The sequence below is a fragment of the Cervus elaphus genome, chromosome 7, assembly GCF_910594005.1.
Source record: "Cervus elaphus chromosome 7, mCerEla1.1, whole genome shotgun sequence".
Taxonomy (NCBI): domain Eukaryota; kingdom Metazoa; phylum Chordata; class Mammalia; order Artiodactyla; family Cervidae; genus Cervus; species Cervus elaphus.
The window spans coordinates 40,035,806-40,054,448 of NC_057821.1; the positions used below are offsets into that span (position 1 = coordinate 40,035,806).

The 18,643-nt window shown below is 44.3% G+C and overlaps 1 protein-coding gene and 1 non-coding gene across 14 annotated transcripts in view; both read left to right on the forward strand.

Moving 5' to 3' along the window:
- KIF13A (kinesin family member 13A) overlaps positions 1-18,643 on the forward strand; it is a 196,549-nt gene that overhangs the window by 116,769 nt on the left and 61,137 nt on the right. For all 13 annotated transcript variants that reach the window (XM_043908448.1, XM_043908451.1, XM_043908452.1 and 10 more), the window contains exons 7-11: positions 1,106-1,193; positions 2,818-2,952; positions 3,832-3,944; positions 16,699-16,810; positions 17,195-17,407. In XM_043908448.1, the coding sequence (XP_043764383.1) occupies positions 1,106-1,193; positions 2,818-2,952; positions 3,832-3,944; positions 16,699-16,810; positions 17,195-17,407 (661 nt within the window). The remainder of the gene's footprint in view (positions 1-1,105; positions 1,194-2,817; positions 2,953-3,831; positions 3,945-16,698; positions 16,811-17,194; positions 17,408-18,643) is intronic.
- Positions 16,004-16,075, forward strand: TRNAC-ACA. The gene has a single exon. It is a non-coding gene; the product is annotated as a tRNA-Cys (tRNA).

Genomic DNA, 18,643 nt, shown 5'->3' on the forward strand with positions numbered 1-18,643 from the left:
GCGATAGTCTCTGATTATGCAAACGGAGTGAGCCAGGTTCTGGAGGCATGGGCAGCTAGGCAGCTCTCTTGAACTGGTGCACTTGGTCTGCCCTTGTTTCAAATACAACAGAATTGCTCATTGTCATATTGAATTCTTCAAGCTTAAAATGAAGTTAGTAAAGCCAGCTTTATGGAGTTGTGAGATTAAGATTGAGATAACTGAGAAGTTTTTAGGGAGCAAGGTCTAGATTTAGGGATGTGCGCATTCTTAGTTTCTTCTTGCCACACTTGAGTGATGCTAGGCATTGACTCTTGGTTTGAAAAGTGATCAGTATTTGATGCCACGAAATATGTGACATAATGCAATATGGCCATAATATATATTATATATAGTTTCACTTTTCATCTCAGTTGTCTGTCGATAAGCTCTTCAAGTGGGTCCCAAACCAGGTTTGCCTTTTAAAAATTCAGGAGTCCTGAAATCTTGACCAGCAGAGCCAGTTCTCAATGTAGAATAATAATTATCAGTAACTACAAACAACTACTGTCCTGTAACATCATTCTTTGTATAAAACGGTCAGCACAGATCAGCATAAATCAATGCTCCTAATCTGAAAGGGTAGATTAAAAGTAAAACATTTTAATATTGTTCAATTCTTGCTTAAAACTGTTAAGACATTACTTATTGAGAATATGCTTACTTATAAAATAGCCTAAAGGTTACATTCAGTACTGTTTGTTCTTTGCTTCATTTCCCTCTCCCCACCCCATGTGAAATTAAAGTTCATCTACTAAAACAAGTTAGCCTAACCTAGTATTCTGTGTGCTGGTTGTTTAGTTTGGGAGTAGAGATAGAATTTTTAAAATAGTATGTTACTTTAAATAGAAATTAGAGTATAAAAGACATTCCTCATAAGGCATGATGTTTTGCTAATCCAAGTAAAGTAGCTTTTAGAATAGTTTTTGATCGTTAAAAGAAAAATTCTTTTGAAATTGCAATCTTAATTTCTGAGTACTTTTTTTTTTTTTTTTAATTTTTGAGTACTTTTGCAGGTACTTTTTTTAAGAGAGAAAATCTCCAAGTTGGGTATGATTCATTCATTCCTTTTTCCTTTCTCTTGAAGGAGTAGACAGTCTCTTAAAGTTCGAGAGCATAAAGTTTTGGGACCATATGTAGATGGTTTATCCCAACTGGCTGTCACTAGTTTTGAGGTAAGTGTCATTTGAAAAAAAAAAAAAGATATTAAAAGCTGACAGTAAATTGAAGTGTATAGATCATATTGAATATATTTTTATGTGAATGCTTTATAGCATATTGTTACAATTCATGGTCTCAGAAACCCAGTATCAACCACCCCAAACAGAAAATAAAGGCTTTTAATCAGTCTTCAAGCCGCTTGGTTTTGAAGGGTTTGCAGTGTTGCCGGGAGGCCCAGCATCCTGAGGTTGCTGAATATTTTCATGAATAGCACTCTATTGAAACTCTTCTCCCTAAGGTTGCCAGTGATGTCCTTCTGGACAGATGTAAACACTGTTTGGTAGTTATTTCAACCCTTTCTCTTTGACAGTGTCTCCGATCTTAGTTTGCATTCCTTTTCACTCTTCTGATTCTTCTGTTTTTTTGAACTGATCTCCCTCCATTGACCAATCTGTTTCTTTTTCCTACTCCTTGAAATGAACGAAGACCCCTCTGGCGGGAAAGTGCAAAGTCAGCACTTGTGCTTAGGTGCCTGGCTGAGCGTCACTGGGGCCAGTGACTGTCTCCTTCTGTCACTTATTAGTAAGAGTTGGGGCGTCCGTGATTTGTATCCAGTTCTGCCTCTTATTGGGCTCTCCAAGTGACTCAGTGGTAAAGGATCTGCCTGCCAAGCAGAAGATGTGGGTTCAATCCCTGGGTCAGGAAGATCCCCTGGAGAAGGAAACGGCAACCCACTCCAGTATTCTTACCTGGGAAATCCTATGGATTGAGGAGCTTGGTGGGCTACAGTCCATAGGGTCGCAAAAGAGTCAGACATAACTTAGCAACTAAAAAGCAAACAACTGCCTCTTATTAGATGTGGGAAGAGTTATTTGACCTCCATGAACTTCAGTGTCCTGTGTGTTTAATCAGATAAATACTTCTTTTGTAATATTCATCAAACATTGTTTAAGAGTCTTAGGTTCCGGGTGTTCTAAAGCAGGTTGTTCAGAGTCGAATAAGGAAAATTCCCTGTCCTGAGAGAGCCACAGTGTTGTAAATTCACTGCATGAAAGTGTTGGTCATTCAGCCACGTCCAACTGTTTGCAGCCCCATGGACTGTAGCCCGCCAGCCTCCTCTGTTCATGAGATTCTTCAGGCAAGAATACTGGAGTGGATTGCCATTCCCTTCTCTAGGGGATCTTCCCAACTCAGGGATTGAACCCAAGTCTCCTGCATTGCAGGCAGATTCTTTACTGTCTGAACCACCAGGGAAGCCCCTTGTTGGAGAAGGGAGGCTACTAATCATACAGAAGAGAGCTGTGCAAGAGAGTCAGAATAAAATAAGGTCATCATTGCTATTGAGTATCTGAGCACAGTAAATGTTAGCTCTTTTCTCCTTAGGAACTTGCAGAGGGAAAAATAGGTACTCAACCGAGAAAGGAGACAGTTTTAGTTTGGAAAGAATGGGTGAAACATTTCATCCACTAGAAAGCACTGAGGGAGTGGAAGTTTGAGCCGGGCTCTGTGGAAGAGAGGTGGGAGGTTTACATGCAAGGGTGGTGACGGAATGCATCATAATTAATATATCCATGGGTGGGCAGGACACTGTTCTTAGGGATTTTTTGCTTAGAATGTTTTTCTTGTGCCTGCCTCTAGGACATTGAGTCATTGATGTCTGAGGGAAACAAGTCTCGGACAGTAGCTGCAACCAACATGAATGAAGAAAGCAGCCGCTCCCACGCTGTGTTCAACATCGTCATCACGCAGACGCTATACGACCTGCAGTCTGGGGTGAGCGATCGGGTAGAATGGGTGACAGTGAAGGGACTCACAGTACCTGCCTGGGCGAACCGCTCCGTGGCTGGATTCGGTTCCTGCTCTTCTGCTTACTGGATCAGCTACTCTGCTTACATCATGTAATGTGTTAGGTCTTTCCCTCGTAGCTCTATGATAGGGAACCCACCTGCCAATGCAGGAGACGTGGGTTCAATCTCTGAGTCGAGGAGATGTCCTGGAAAAAGAAATGGCAACCCACTCGAGTATTCTTGCCTGGGAAATCCCATGGACAGAGGAGCCTGGTGGGCTGTAGTCCATGGGGTCGCAAAAGGGTCGGACTCGACTCAGAGACTAAACAAAGCAACAACTTTAAATATAACATTAACAAAATGGAATCCTTGTATAAACGCTCTAAAGACCATGATGCTCTCACCATACCTCTTTTAATATGTATCCTTCCATAGTGAAATTCCCCTAGAAACAGCAGGGTTTACCTCATAGTCACTAAAAAATATGAAAGAGGAAACCACGACATTCAGCCTAAAGATAGCTTTAAAAAAAAAAAGTGAAGGATTTGACCTAAATGTGCAGGAACCCTCATGTCCTAGAATGTTCTCATGGACGCATAAAAGCTCCAACTTTCTAAATATATTCTGAAAAGGCCAGTGCACTTGCTACCCAGCCACAAAGCAGAATTCCATGCTGCCACACCGACTTTTAATTTTTACCCTAAAACTGCTAGTCCAAAGAACTCTTCTTACCATTTAAAATCTTCTCAGGTTTGCCTCCTTGAAGCAAGACGGCTTCCGCGGTGGTGCTGACGTCTGCGTGGGTATCCGTGTGGTTTCTGCACTCACGTCTGTCTGTCGTTTCTCTCTCGTCTCCCACAATTAGAACTCAGGGGAGAAGGTGAGCAAGGTGAGCTTGGTGGACCTGGCGGGCAGCGAGAGAGTGTCCAAAACCGGAGCTGCGGGAGAGCGCCTGAAGGAAGGCAGCAACATTAACAAGTAAGGGGCCTGTGCGATTCCCACGGGAAACCCCAACGTCCCACCAGCTTCCTGTGTGTCCGGGGCAACTTGTCCCCTTATGGTCAGATGGCTCTGATCACAGGTGGTTCAGAGTCTGTGTAGCTTTAGTGAAATGGGTTGAAGAAAAACATCAGCCTGCCTCTGTTGAGATGCATGAGGTTTATTTAAGTAAAACAGCACGAGGCAGCCGGGTTCCAGCAATGTCCATACAAACACCCAGAATATCATTGTATAATGTAATTAATCTTATGTAAATGCAAGTAGCAGTTTTAGAAATCAAATCATAGTTTCGATCTAACTCTAGGAGCTTATTCTAAAGAGAAAATCTACTTCAAATCCCTTTGTAAGGCTAATACTTGTCTTCCCTCGTGGCTCAGTAGTAAAGAATCCACCTGCCAATGCAGAAGATGCAGGTTCAATCCCTGGATCAGGAAAATCCCCTGAAGAAGGAAATGGCAACCCACTCCAGTATTCTTGCCTGGGAAATCCCATGGACAGAGGAGCCTGGTGGGCTACAGTCCGTGGGATCCCAAAAGAGTTGGACATGACTTAGCAACTAAACAACAGAAACAATATCTTCCCCCCAAAAGTAACAGTTATAGAATAACTGCCATCTTGAAATCTCATTCTTTACCTTGAGTGCCTGTAGCGTGCCCAGGGATGCGGGAAAGGCTGAAGGAGAGCTGAGGGGTGCAGGGTGTGTAGGAGTTGGCCCATTGTACAAGGAGGTGAAGGCTTTCAGGGGAGGGTACAGCAAAGGCGCAGATGAAGGATTAGTTCATTCATTTTCTAATTATTTATTTGTTTGCACTGGTCTTAGTTGTAGCATGTAGGATCTCAGTTCCCCCTACCAGGGACCGAACCCATGTGCCCTGCATTGGAAGGTGGACTGACTCTTAGCCACTGGACCACCAGGGAAGTCCTAAAGGGCTGGTTCTTTGGGACGTGCTGTCCAAGGATGCCCCCTGATGAGCCAGAGAAGTCCGTCTTCCCCAGCATGAGAGGGAGCAGAGTTTGCCCTTTGAGGCATGTATGCTTGAGCAGGACTGCCTGGGTCATTCCTGCCTCTCCTCCACTTACTAGACGCAGATGTATCCCGAGTGAGCGGATGTACCTTCCTTTTTCTCATCTGTATGATGAGGACAGTAACAGTATCTGCTTCATTGAGTTGTTGGGGATTAAGTGCCCGGAATGTGCTTAGAACAATGCCTAACACGTAGTATGCACTGAAGAAATAGTAATGGCTCTAGCCATTATTTTTATAGCTTGTGTAAACAGCATAATCATTATTTCAGGTTCAGCAGAAAGAAACGTGGTTTGTACATGTATGTTTCTTTTGAGACATAATGACTAGGGCTTTGTATGTATACCGGATAGCTGATTCACTTTGCCTTACAACAGAAACTGGTACAATGTTGTAAAGCAGCTATACTCCAAGAAAAAAATTAATGAAAAAGAAAGAACTTGGGGTTTTGTTTAGGCCAGAAGGGGACAAGAGGTAATAGATTCAGGAACATCTTTGTGCAGCTTGCATTGCAAAATGGCACTAGCACATTGTAATCTCACAAAAGTTTGCAAAAGTAGCAGTGAAATATCACCCCCTCTATCAAATGGATGTAGCCGTGCTCACTGCACAGGCTGCTGCTTGAGGGGGTCAACTCCCAGTCATTCTGTCTCTTGCTCTGATAACAAAGGATTTTGCTCTGTTTCATGACAAAGCGTTGTAGCAGCCCAGACTGGCATACAGCTCTGCATTCTGAAGTGAGTACAAGACAGGGAACTCTGCTCAGCGTTATGTGCCAGGCTGGATGGGAGGGGAGCGTAGGGAAGAATGGATACATGTGTACGTATGGCTGAGTCCCTTTGTCCTCCACCTGAAACTACCACAACATTGATCATCGGCTAAACTCCAATATAAAATAAAAAGTTTTAAAAATACAGAATAAAATAAGTAAATGAGTACAGGCACCAGGATGGAGAAACAGAAATGGGGGTGTGAGGAAGCAGGCACCGAAGAAAAGATTGTCACCACTCCTGGAGGTTTGTGTACTGGTGCCCAACCGTGCCAGCTGTCGGCCTGTGCCCGCACTTATGGGAACACACTGGGAGTTCTCTCAATTCAGGGAAATTGAGAGCATGGCTGGCCTTGACGTGTAAGGATCACCAACTTCTCTTGCCCTCTTACGAGGTACACTAGGCACTGTACTGTGTGTACTCTGTATGTAATAATTCATCTGAGCCTCACGTCACCATTTTATAGACGAGGAAACCAAGGCAGAGAGCAGTTACATAATATGGCCAAGGTCACAGGGCTCTAAGCGTGAATCTTAGACTTGGTTGTAGGTAGTCTGGTTCCAGAGCCAAGGCTCACTCACTGACCTGCCCAGGTATTGTGTTGGCCTGGGAGAATCCTGACTGATTTTGTCCCAGAGGAAATGTTAATAGTGCCCCCCCTCAATTTGGACACTAAATTATATAGTGTCTCAAACTGGCCTACCTCAAGGCCACACATAACATGATTTAGATATTCCAGCTACTGGCTCTTTTCCATTATGATTTAATGAATTGAATGGATTTCTCTTAGCATCCTGCTGTCTTTCCTTATGTGGCTCTTTCACAAATGGATGTATGTATTCCTTACTACTAGTCTGTGAGATACCTACATTTTTAGGGTTCTTTTTAGTTTGAGGACACTTTCATATGCATTATTTCATGGCAAGTTCATTCTATGTATTTATATCTCTGTTTAAGGATAAGGAAACTGATGGTTGAAGATATACATTTATATAATATGAATAAAAGCTGAGCAGGCCTCTACTATGTGTCTGGCACATTAGATGGGGAGAAGCAAGAGGAACTTTGTTGTTGACAGAATATTGTCTCCCTGTCCCCAAATACATCCAAGTCCTAATTCCCAAAACATGTGCATACATTACCTCACAAAGGGATTTCGCAGGTGTCATTAAGTTAAAGATGTTGCAATGAGAAGATTATTTGGCTCAGTTCAGTGCAGTTCAGTCGCTCAGTTCTGTCTGACTCTTTGTGACCCCATGGACTGCACTACACCAGGCCTTCCTGTCCATCACCAACTCCCGGAGCTTGCTCAAACTCATGTCCATCAAGTCAGTGATGCCATCCAACCACCTCATCCTCTGTCATCCCCTTCTTCTCCAGCCTTCAATCTTTCCCAGCATCAGGATCTTTTCCAATGAGTCAGTTCTTCACAGCAAATGGCCAGAGTACTGGAGTTTCAGCTTCAGCATCTGTCCTTCCAATGAACATTCAGGACTGATTTCCTTTAGGATGGACTGGTTGGATCTCCTTGCAGTCCAAGGGACTCTCAAGAGTCTTCTCCAACACCACAGTTCAAATGCACCTTTTCAGTGCTCAACTTTCTTTATGGTCCAGCTCTTACATTCATACATGACTGCTGGAAAAACCATAGCTTTGACTAGAAGGACTTTTCTTAGCATAGTAACATCTCTGCTTTTTAATATGCTGTCTAGGTTAGTCATATTTTTTCTTCCAAGGAGCAAGTGTCTTTTTATTTCATGGCTGCAGTCATCATCTACAGTGATTTTGTAGCCCAAGAAAATAAAATCTCTCACTGTTTCCATTGTTTCCCTGTCTATTTGCCATGAAATGATGGGACCAGATGCCATGATCTTAGTTTTTTGAATGTTGAGTTTTAACCCAGCCATTTCACTCTCCTCTTTCAATTTCATCAAGAGGTTCTTTAGTTCTTCTTCGCTTCCTGCCATAAGGGTGGTGTCATCTGCATTTCTGAAGTTATTGATATTTCTCCCAGAAATCTTGATTCCAGCTTGTGCTTCATCCAGCTCAGCATTTCGCATGATGTACTCTGCATGTAAGTCATATAAGCAGGGTGACAATATACAGCCTTGACATACTCCTTTCCCAATTTGGAACCAGTCCGTTGTTCCATGTCTGGTTCTAACTGTTGCTTCTTGAGCTGCATACAGATTTCTCAGGAGGCAGGTAAGGTGGTCTGGTATTCCCATCTCTTGAAGAATTTTCCACAATTTGTTGTGATCCACACAGTCAAAGGCTTTACCGTAGTCAATCAAGAAGTATATGTTTTTCTGGAATTCTCTTGCTTTTTCGATGAACCAGTGGATGTTGGCAATTTGATCTTTTGTTCCTCTGCCTTTTCTAAATCCAGCTTGAACATCTGGAAGTTCTCAGTTTACTTACTGTTGAAGCCTGGCTTAGAGAATTTTCAGCATTACTTTGCTAGCGTGTGAGATGAGCGGGTCTGTTGTAATCACAGAACCCCTTACAAGTGAAAGGAGGTCGGAGAGCCAGTGTCAGAGTGACATGGGGTGAGAAAGACCCCATAGCTCACTACTCACATGTGGGCGGAGGGAGGGGCCATCATCCAAGAGACAGGGGCACCCGTGGAAGTTGGAAAAGGCAAGGAAACTTTTAGCCCAGAGAAACCGTTCTGGACTTCCAGCCTCCAGAACTATAAGATGATTGGTGTGGTTTTGAGCCACTACCCCTGTGATTATTTGTTACAGCATGATCACTCCCCTTGAAGAGGAACACATAGGTTGAGATACAGTAAGTTATTAATACTTAATCTGAAAAAGCAAAAGGCACATTAGAAGTGCTACATCACCCAGCACTGAAGCATGAAACTGTTTTTTTTTTTAAGACACATTTACCAGTCCATGGGTGTTTGCCAAGTTGGTCTTGTGCTTTTCCCAAAATAGCTGGCTCGAAGGGAGTGGAGCTGCGTCTGAACCCTCTCCCTTGAACCTCAGTCCAGGGCTGTTTTCATCCCCCCAGCTATCTCTCTCAGCTCCCTGAATGGGTCCATGTATGCCAGGCTCCCACCGCGGATCCAGATCTGCACCAGGAGTCCTCCAACTCTCCACGTGGTCACTGGTTTAATGGGACATCTTCTCACAGTATGATCATGCCCTGAGGTCTGCACAGCTGTCTTAGAGACCTTCATAGAAAGAGAGGCCCACAGGTTTTTACCTGCAGTTCCAAAACCCACAGTGAAGTCACTCAGTTGTGTCTGACTCTTTGTGACCCCATGGACTGTAGCCCACCAGGCTCCTCTCTCCATGGAACTCTCCAGGGAAGAATACTGGACTAGGTTGCCATTTCCTTCTCCAGGGGATCTTCCTGACCCAGGGATCGGACCCTGGTCTCCCGCACTGCAGGCAGACCACCAGCCATCAGGGAAGCCAAAGTGCTCTGAAAACCAAATGCTTTTCCTGTTTCCTTCATAGTTCACTCGTTGGTGAACCCTCACCTGAACTCAGATGAGGTCTCTATCTTCACTTATGGTCTTTATTTACTCATTTAGTGTGGCCATTCATATGTTTAGCTGTAGAAATGTTCATGAATTTTACTATGGGCTGCTGTCCCAGATCCCCCCAGTGGTCATATGTAATAGTGTATGCACTGAACTTCCTAAAATCCAAAAACATTCTGAATTCCAAAACAGACGTGGCCCTAAGGCTATCAGATAAGAGATAAGTGGACCTGTACTGTTTTGCTCCATCTAGCAAATAAGTGTCGAACGCTGACTGGGCATAAGAAGAAAGGGTGACGAAGATGAGACCCTGGCCTTGGAAAGTTCAGGATCCAGTGGGGAAGGAGATCTTTGGTGGGGGAGTGGAGGAGGAGGGAGTGATATTAATACATTAAGTGCCAGAAAACTTACATACAAGGTGAGGTGCGGACATGAATGACGACACAGCCGGAAGGTTTGGGAGGCTTCCCAGAGGAGACACAGGAGTTTCTTAGTTACAGAAACTAAGGGTGTGACCCTTTTGTGCCTCAGTTTCTTCACCCATAAAATGAGGATGAGGAAACACTCCGGGTAGGGCTGTTGTGGGGATTAAATTAGTGACGACTTGTAGCCCACTTAGAACACTACCCACTTAGAGCCTACCGGTAGGAAGCTCTCTGTAAGTGTGTCCTAGTAACGGAAATAAATAATGTATCGAATCTGCTGCCCATCAGCTCCACAAATGGCTTTCTAAACCTTAAGTCAGTGCCCAGTGGAGGGCTAAAATGAAGGAACTCTCTGACACGTTTCCTAAGCTTTCTCTCGGCCGCCTGTTGGGGTTTCTTTGGATGAAACACAAATAATCCTCTTAAGCAGACCTGGCGGGGACTTCTCACAGACATTAGTGTCTGCTTAATGGGCTGTGGATTTAAGAGCTTCATCTCTCCTTAAGCTCTTAAGAGCTTTGCAGCGCACGTTGCCCCTTCACGTGGAGCGCCGAGGCCCTGTGTGGATGCTCCACCGTGGCCTGTTCAGGGCTGGGGAGGGATGGGTCGTCTGGAGACCGTCTTCACAGAGGACACACCTGGGACTCCATCTGCTGTTCACCCTTCTAATGAGGGTGGAAGGACAAAGTCTTTCCCTGCTGCTGGAGCCTGGCTGGTTCAGCTTCTCTGAGAATTCACTTGTATCATGGGACACTCTCATACCCCAAGGGATGTCACCAAAGATGGTTCTGTTTTATCCTCAGCAACAGCCAACCTTTAAATGCCAACAGTATTCATCTGATGAGTATCTTTCCTAGTCTTTTTTCTATTTCAGTTACTGCGTTTAATAGAGTATATACCAAACATTTCTAAAAAATGGGTTCTACTGAACACTTGTTCGAGGGATGTTAATATATGTTATCCCTAGGGTTCTGTCTTATAATTTATGTTGTCATAACTTTTAAGCACAGTGTTTCTAATGTTTCATGTGACTCAGTCCTCCTTTTTTCCTTCTTGAGTACCCTCTATGACGCTTGTTCATTTCTTCCTGGAAACCTCACGTCAGTGGGTTTTGCCAGCATAACCTGACATGAGCTTGTATCTTGGAAGAATAAAAGTGACCTGCCTTCTGTCCATTATTCGGGGATGCGTGGTGGTACTTGTTAATTTACCACTTGTACATCGCATGGTCCACATATGTGAAGAAAGATATCCACATAATCTTAACAGAAGAGACCCATGAAGGACATAGCAAAAATCTGCTCCTGGGAAGGTAGTAGCCACCTCTTTGAGGCATGTGCCTTTGTCACTTTAGGCTTTCTCAAAGAATTCTTGTGAAATACTAGTTCTTCAGGTGGCTCTAAGGAGAAAATGACCCCTAGATAAATAATTTTGAGAAAAATTACTTGTAAAACCTTCCTTCAGAGGGACTTCCCTGGTGGTCCAGTGGCTAAGACTCTATGCTCCCAATGCTAGGGGCACGGGTTCGACCCCTGGTCAGGGAACTAGATCCCACATGCTGCAACTAAAGATCCCACACACCGCAGATAAGATGGGCAAATAAGTTAAAAAATACTTCAGGGCTTCCCTGGTGGCTCAGTGGTAAAGAATCTGCCTGCCAAAGCAGGAGACACGAGTTTGATCCTTGGTCTTGGAAGATCCCATGCTGCAGAGCAACTAAGCTCTTGAGTGAGCCACAGCTACTGAGCCCACACGCCCTGGAGCCCATGCTCCACAACAGGAGAAGCCACGGTAATGAGAAGCCCACACACCACAATTAGAGAGTAGCTCCCACTCTCCGAAACCATAACTTGCTTGGAAGCCCCTCCTACAGATGTCTCCCTCTCTGCATCTCATTGGCCAGAACTATGTTTCATGGCTTCTCCAAGCTGCAGAGGACTCTGTAGAGTTCTTAGTTTGATGTGTGCTTCCCCGCATATTCAAGTATCCATTAGCAAGTGAGAAAGGGAGAATGGGTATTGGGCCAATAGCCATAAAGTGTACCAAAACCATCATTAAATTAGTCCTTTCTAGAAAGAGGTTCGTGTTCTGTTCTTCAGTGTATTCTAGAGTCCCTATAACTTGGCAAATATTGAATGCGTGCTTTTTGTAAGCCAGGCACAGTCATCTCTGCTACCAAGGTGATCACAGTCTATAGAAAGAGAAATACACACCTAGCTCTGATTAAGTTTCATAAGTGCTACACTTATTATCTTAGAAAAAGGTCACTGGAAACATGGTAAAATAAATTTGAAATCCATCCTAGGCGATACAGGTAACTCACATCACGTCATACCTACTCCTGTGGGAAGGAATCTGATGATTAGAGTTTCAAGGGAACTAGGTTTAAGGAAGGTATCAGTTCAGTTCAGTCGCTCTGTCGTGTCCAACTCTTTGTGACCCCATGGACTGCAGCACGCCAGGCCTCCCTGTCCATCACCAGCTCCCACAGCTTGCTCAAACTCTTGTCCATTGAGTCGGTGATGCCATCCAACCATCTCGTCCTCCATCATCCCCTTCTCCTCCCGCCTTCAATCTTTCCCAGCATCAGGGTCTTTTCCAATGAGTCAGTTCTTTGCATCAGGTGGCCAAAGTACTGGAGTTTCAGCTTCAGCATTAGTCCTTCCAATGAATATTCAGGACTGATCTCCTTTAGGATGGACTGGTTGGATCTCCTTGCAGTCCAAGGGACTCTCAAGAGTCTTCTCCAACACCACAGTTCAAGAGCATCAGTTCTTCTTCATTCAACTTTCTTTATAGTCCAACTCTCACATCCATACATGACTACTGGAAAAATCATAGCTTTGACCAGATGAAAGAAAAGCAAAAAAAGAGGTTGGAATTATGACAGTTTTTTTTCAGTGAGTTACTTTATTTTGCTTTTGATCCACCCAGGTTTTATTTACTTTCTTTTTGGCCCCGAATTCTCCCTTGTTATAGATAGTTGTTTATAGATGTTATCTCCTGGCTTAAGTCTTCCTTCATCCCCAGCCAGCCCCTCTCCCTTCTCCTCCCCACCACTGTGGCCAAGAATTTATGGTGAGAGATTTACTGATTAGGTGCTTCCTCACTATCTCCAGGCTTCCCAGGTGGCGCTAGTGGTAAAGAATCCGCCGCTCAATGCAGGAGACATCATAGATGCTGGTTCAGTCCCTGGGTTGAGACCATCCGCTGGAGGAGGGCATGGCAACCCACTCTAGTATTCTTGCCTGGAGAATCCCACAGACAGAGGAGCCTGGTGGACTGCAGTCCATGGGGTCGCACAGGATCGGATATGACTGAAGCAACTAAGAGCATGCACACACGCACACTATCTCTACCTCCAGCAAGTTCAGAAAAGGAACAGTGATCTGCTAGAATTAGAAGATTCCTTTTCAGCCCCTAAAACTGACCAAGAAACTCCCACCCATTCTGATATCTGTGAGCTGTTCATTTGCCTCCAGGCTAAGATGACAGGACTAGAAGGATCCATGATTAGTGATTTTGTTATATTTTAAGTTTCCTGGATGTAAAAGTCCCATTAAAATATATAAGCCTGGTGTTCAACTTTCAGACACTGAACTTTCAAATGGTTTTTAGGATTCTAGAAGCCCCCAGATCACTGCTTCTAGGTGGGACCTGGAAGGGGGTGTTGGCATGGACCCCTTGTCACTGGTGATCTGGTGACCTCTCAGGCATCACTGAGTCCCACTCACCCTGCAGCTTATTTCTTTTTGTTTCACGGAGACCATAATAGGTTTAGATGAAGTCCTTGTTTTGAGGATGTGCACACTCTTAGGTAAAGAGTGTGGCCTCTGTGAGTAATAAGCTTCTCTAACTGAGCAAGTATATAGAGCTGTCAGTTCTGTTCAGTTCAGTTGCTCAGTTGTTTTGTGACCTCATGGACTGCAGCACACCAGGCTTCCCCGTCCATCATCAGCTCCCAAAGCTTGCTCAAACTCATGTCCATCGAGTCGGTGATGCCATCCAACTATCTCATCCTCTGTCGTCCCCTTTGCCTCCTGCCTGCAATCTTTTCCAGCATCAGGGTCTTTTCCAGTGAGTCAGTTCTTTGCATCAGGTGACCAAAGTGTTGGAGTTTCAACTTCAGCATCAGTCCTTCTAATGAATATTCAGGACTGATTTCCTTTAGGATTGACTGGTGGGATCTCCTTGCACTTCAAGGGACTCTCAAGAGTCTTCTCTAACACCACAGTTCAAAAGCATCAGTTCTTCAGCACTCAGCTTTCTTTATAGTCCAACTCTCACATCCATACATGACTACTGGAAAAACCATAGCTTTGACTAGATGGACCTTTGTTGGCTTGTGCAGTTATATAGAGCTTGTATATAAACTTGTTCAGTTATATAGAGCTGTAGGACCCCTGTTAACCTCAGAGTTGCTGATATTGACCCTTGAGTCACTGAGCTCTTTATGGAAGGTATGAGTTAAAGTAATTTCTGCTGCATTTGGGTATTATAAATCATGAATAGTCCAAAGGATTGCTTCCAAATGAGAATTCCATTTCAATAGTTGCAAAATGTGAAAAATGCCCTATATTCTTTATCTAGGCAGAAATGTGTTTTTGCCTTATATTGAACTCTTTTTCCTCTGTTTCATATAGGCCACGCACATGTTTCTTTCTTAAAATTGTTAACCATTGGTTGGGGACCTCCCTTCCTGGACCAGGGATTGAACCCGTGTCCCCTACATTGGCAGGCAGATTCTCATCCACTGGACTACTAGGGAAGTTCCTCATTCAGCTTTAAGAAAAGTAAAAGACGTTTTCACCAAGAACTTTATTTAACCACATAGTCACTAATTGAATGAGCTTTCTGGCTAACCCAATAATTATGCAAGGACCTTATTTGCAAAAGAGGACACACCCGAGGCTCTGGTGGACATGAATTGGATGGTGGGGGGCACTATATAACCCAGGACAGTGGCTTTTTGTGTTTGGCTTCTTTCTCTTATCATTTTCAAGGTTCTTCATGTTGTCGCACGTGTCAGAACTTCATTCCTCTTGTATGGCCGAATGCTAACCCACTGCAAGGACATATTGCATTTTATTATTCCCTTCATTATTCAGTGGACATTTGAGCTGCTTCCACACTTTTGGCTGTTGTGACTATCGCTGCTATGAAATTCTTATGCAAGTTTTTGTATGGACATATGTTTTCATTTCTCTTGCGGTGGATTTGTTTAACTTTTAAATTTGTCAATTATGATGTACATCTTTATGTCACTTGGCAGTAATGGCTGTTAGTTATTAAAATTCTGGCTCATTTTTTGCCTCTTGGCATTGCTTTGTATTTCAGTGACTTCTCCAGTGACTCACCTTTGGAGAATTGTATTTTGTGGGAAATAATGATTTTACTCCTTTCAGCTTATTTAATGGAAATCTACTGTTAACGTTAGGAAGAAAGCTATGTTGTCTTTCACTTCTAACCTCTAGTCCCTTCCTGGTTTTTATAAATAAGTAGTAGCATTTAATTTTTTCATCACTTACAAAGCCTTTTGTCTTTGTGGTATCATGTTACCTTCCTAGCAGTCCCGAGAGATGTCCTGAGACTGATCTTTTCTGGCTACTAAACTTGGAATCCAGTTAATTGCTTTTAAAAGAACAGTTGGTGCTTAACTATGATATGAGGCTGTCCTTCATTCTTCAACACCACAGATCTGTTGTTTCTATGGTGATCTTTTTTCCAAGTACAGAGAATATGTATTAACCACCAGTGGAGGTTCCCAGGGGGCGCAGGTGGTAGAGAACCCACCTGCAGGTGCAGGAGACATGAGAAATGTGGGTTCAAGCCCTGGGTCAGGAAGATCCCCTGGAGGAGGGCGCAGCCACCCGCTCCAGTATTCTTGCCTGGAGAATCCCATGGACAGAGGAGTGTGGCGGGCTACAGTCCATGGGGTCACAGAGAGTTGGACACGACTGAGTGACTCACACTTTCACTTCCACCAGGGGAAGCTCATTAACCTAGACCTGTGGTTCTCAGACTCTTCTTGCATTAGAATCTTCTGGAAGGCTTGTTGAAGCTCAGCTTCCTGACTCAGTAGGTCTGCTTGGGTCCGGAGATAGTGCATTTCTAACAAGGTCTCAGGTCATGTTGATGCTGCTGGTCCCAGCACCGTTTTGAGCCTCAAAGTCCTGGCACCTGAATGTACGTATCACTTTGGGTGCTGTTCAGCCAGTGCTTCTCAAAATTTAATGTGCATGTGAATCACCTGGAGATACCTTTTACTGGTTCTGACTCAGTAGGCCTGGGAAGGCTTCCAGGGTTCTGTTTGGGTGGTCCTTTCCCGGGTAGCTCAGACGGTAAAGCGTCTGCCTACAATGCAGGAGACCCGGGTTCGATCCCTGGGTCGGGAAGATCCCCTGGAGAAGGAAATGGCAACCCACTCCAGTATTCTTGCCTGGAAAATCCCATGGACTGAAGATCCTGGTAGGCTACAGTCCATGGGGTCGTAAAGAGTCGGACACAACTGAGCGACTTCACTTCACTTCACTTCATGGTAACTCGGCGTTGAAAAAACCTTGCCAGCTTTAAGCAGATTAACAGGATATACCTTGTAACCTGTGGTGGAAGTATGCTTTACAAGTTATGTGGTTACTCCTAGAAAATCAGAGGCCAGAGTAGTCCTGGTTAGACTCAAAGAGCAGATGGTTGAGACTTTAAACGTAATATTCAGAGTAAATTATAATTCTCTCTAGGAATCTTTTAATTGTATGTTTCCAGGTTCTGAAATGTTTCACAGCTCCTGTCTCTTGAACAAAATAGATTCTACAGGGATTCTAAATTCATGCTTTTAAACTAAGGGAGTTACTTTTTGTTTTTCATTTTTTCAACTTCTCCACGAATGTAGACTTGATGAGATCAACTTTAGGGACTTATGTGTTGCATAATTTTATACTTAGTACCTGGAAGGATTATTATATTATATAAACAAAATAAATTCTCCATAAAACTAATTTTTTTCTTTTTTTCTTGGCAGATCACTTACAACCTTGGGGTTGGTTATCTCATCGCTGGCTGACCAGGCAGCTGGCAAGGGTAAAAACAAATTTGTGCCTTATCGTGACTCAGTCCTCACTTGGCTGCTTAAGGTAATTCATTGCTCTCGTGTTCTTTTCCAACTAGAAATTGGCTGTTTCAGTGGTGACAGCTGAGAGATGTGTGCAAAGCTAACCAAAGACAGCATAGCGAACTTCTGACAGTAGTGTTACTATGATTCCTAAACACGCAAGGATGAAGACTCATTCCCGTTGCCATTTTTCCATTATAATGCTGTTCCACAGGCATTGTGCTTCGATGTGAATAGAGAGAGATCACCGTTCCTCTTGTCACAAAATTTTTTGTGAAATACAAGCCCATTTCCACCTCAGGTTCTCTTCACAGAGAAGGTCATCCGCTCACATTTGCCACTTCCCTGTTGCGTTGTGCCTGGAACAGGCTCTGTTTCCTAAGATGCTATTTGAAATATGTTGCAGGACAATCTGGGGGGCAACAGTCAGACCTCCATGATCGCCACCATCAGCCCAGCAGCAGACAACTACGAAGAGACCCTCTCCACGCTGAGATACGCAGATCGGGCCAAGAGGATCGTTAACCATGCCATCGTGAATGAGGATCCCAACGCGAAGGTCATCCGGGAACTGCGGGAGGAGGTGGAGAAGCTGAGGGAGCAGCTCTCGCAGGCTGAGGTACGGTGAGCCCGGTGCGCCCTGTGATCCAGGCTCCCTGGCTCCTGGTGTCTGAGGGTCGAAGATGAGCTCGCTGGCAGCTCAGCTCACCTCATGTCGTTCAGCAGTGCTGAGCTGATGAGCATCTTCTCCATGCTAAACACCGGGAGGACAGGAAGCGTGAAATGCAAGGCTGCATCCCAGGCACTGACCGTCGGGGAAGCAGACAGTTAAGAGAGTTGCTGCCACTGCCTAACTTTGCTTCAGGCAGTCATTTGGCCCTTGAGCCAAGATCTCTTCCAGCGTGAAATCCTAAGACCTCAAAGGTGCTGCTTTGATTAACATTGTAGATGACAACTTCCACGTGGCCTTGCCATTTCCAGAGACATTCGCTCTATATCATCTCCTTATTAAGTCATGGCAGACAGGGTGGTCAAGAATAATTAGCATTAGGAGTAATTCATTTTGTATTTTGTTCATTTGTATCTACTCCTGACAGGGAGCCAAATCACTTTGCATTGTTACCATTTTTCCTTGGCTTTACCCAGACTTCATAACCATACCCACTTCCCAATAGCTGTTGCCAGGGGAGGCACTGTCTCACTGCACTAGTAACAGCACTGAGATGGGGCCAAGTGCCTCAGCTTCAGTTACATGCTTCTGCCTGCCAGGACTCGGGTGTGTACCTAAGGCTTCTGAGTTCACTTTCCTTCATACAGCTGTCTTCTGACCCCACAAACAAAAGGAGGTAAGAGCTAGGGACCTGAAGATTCTATCTACTGGTGATCATGGAGTTGCATTATAACTGTTTGTTTACATGGCTTTCTCCTCTTCTGGGCCACGGGTTCCTCAAGTGCAGGAAGCATGTTTTATTAATTGTGTTTATCCCTAGTACAACAGTGATACTGGAAAGCATTTAGCACAATGAGTTGCCCATGGGAAGTGCTCAATGAATGGTGCTCTTTTTTATTATCATTCCAATCATCATTGAGTGCATCAAGCTTAATTTGTTTTTCACTGATGCCAAGAAGGGTAGCAGAACACCTGGAAAATTAAAATGCTGATAAACTGTGATGAGAGTCGTTCCTAGGAGGAGCATGATGACTCTGGAGTTTGTCTGTAGGGGGATCATCTCTGTCCTCCCTCCTGTCTCTGAATCTGCATTTCTGCTGTGACCCTGTAATCCAGGCCTGGTAGCCAGAACAACGCCCGGCCACACGGTAGGCCAGAGGAACCACAGCAGGTTCACGCTGTAGT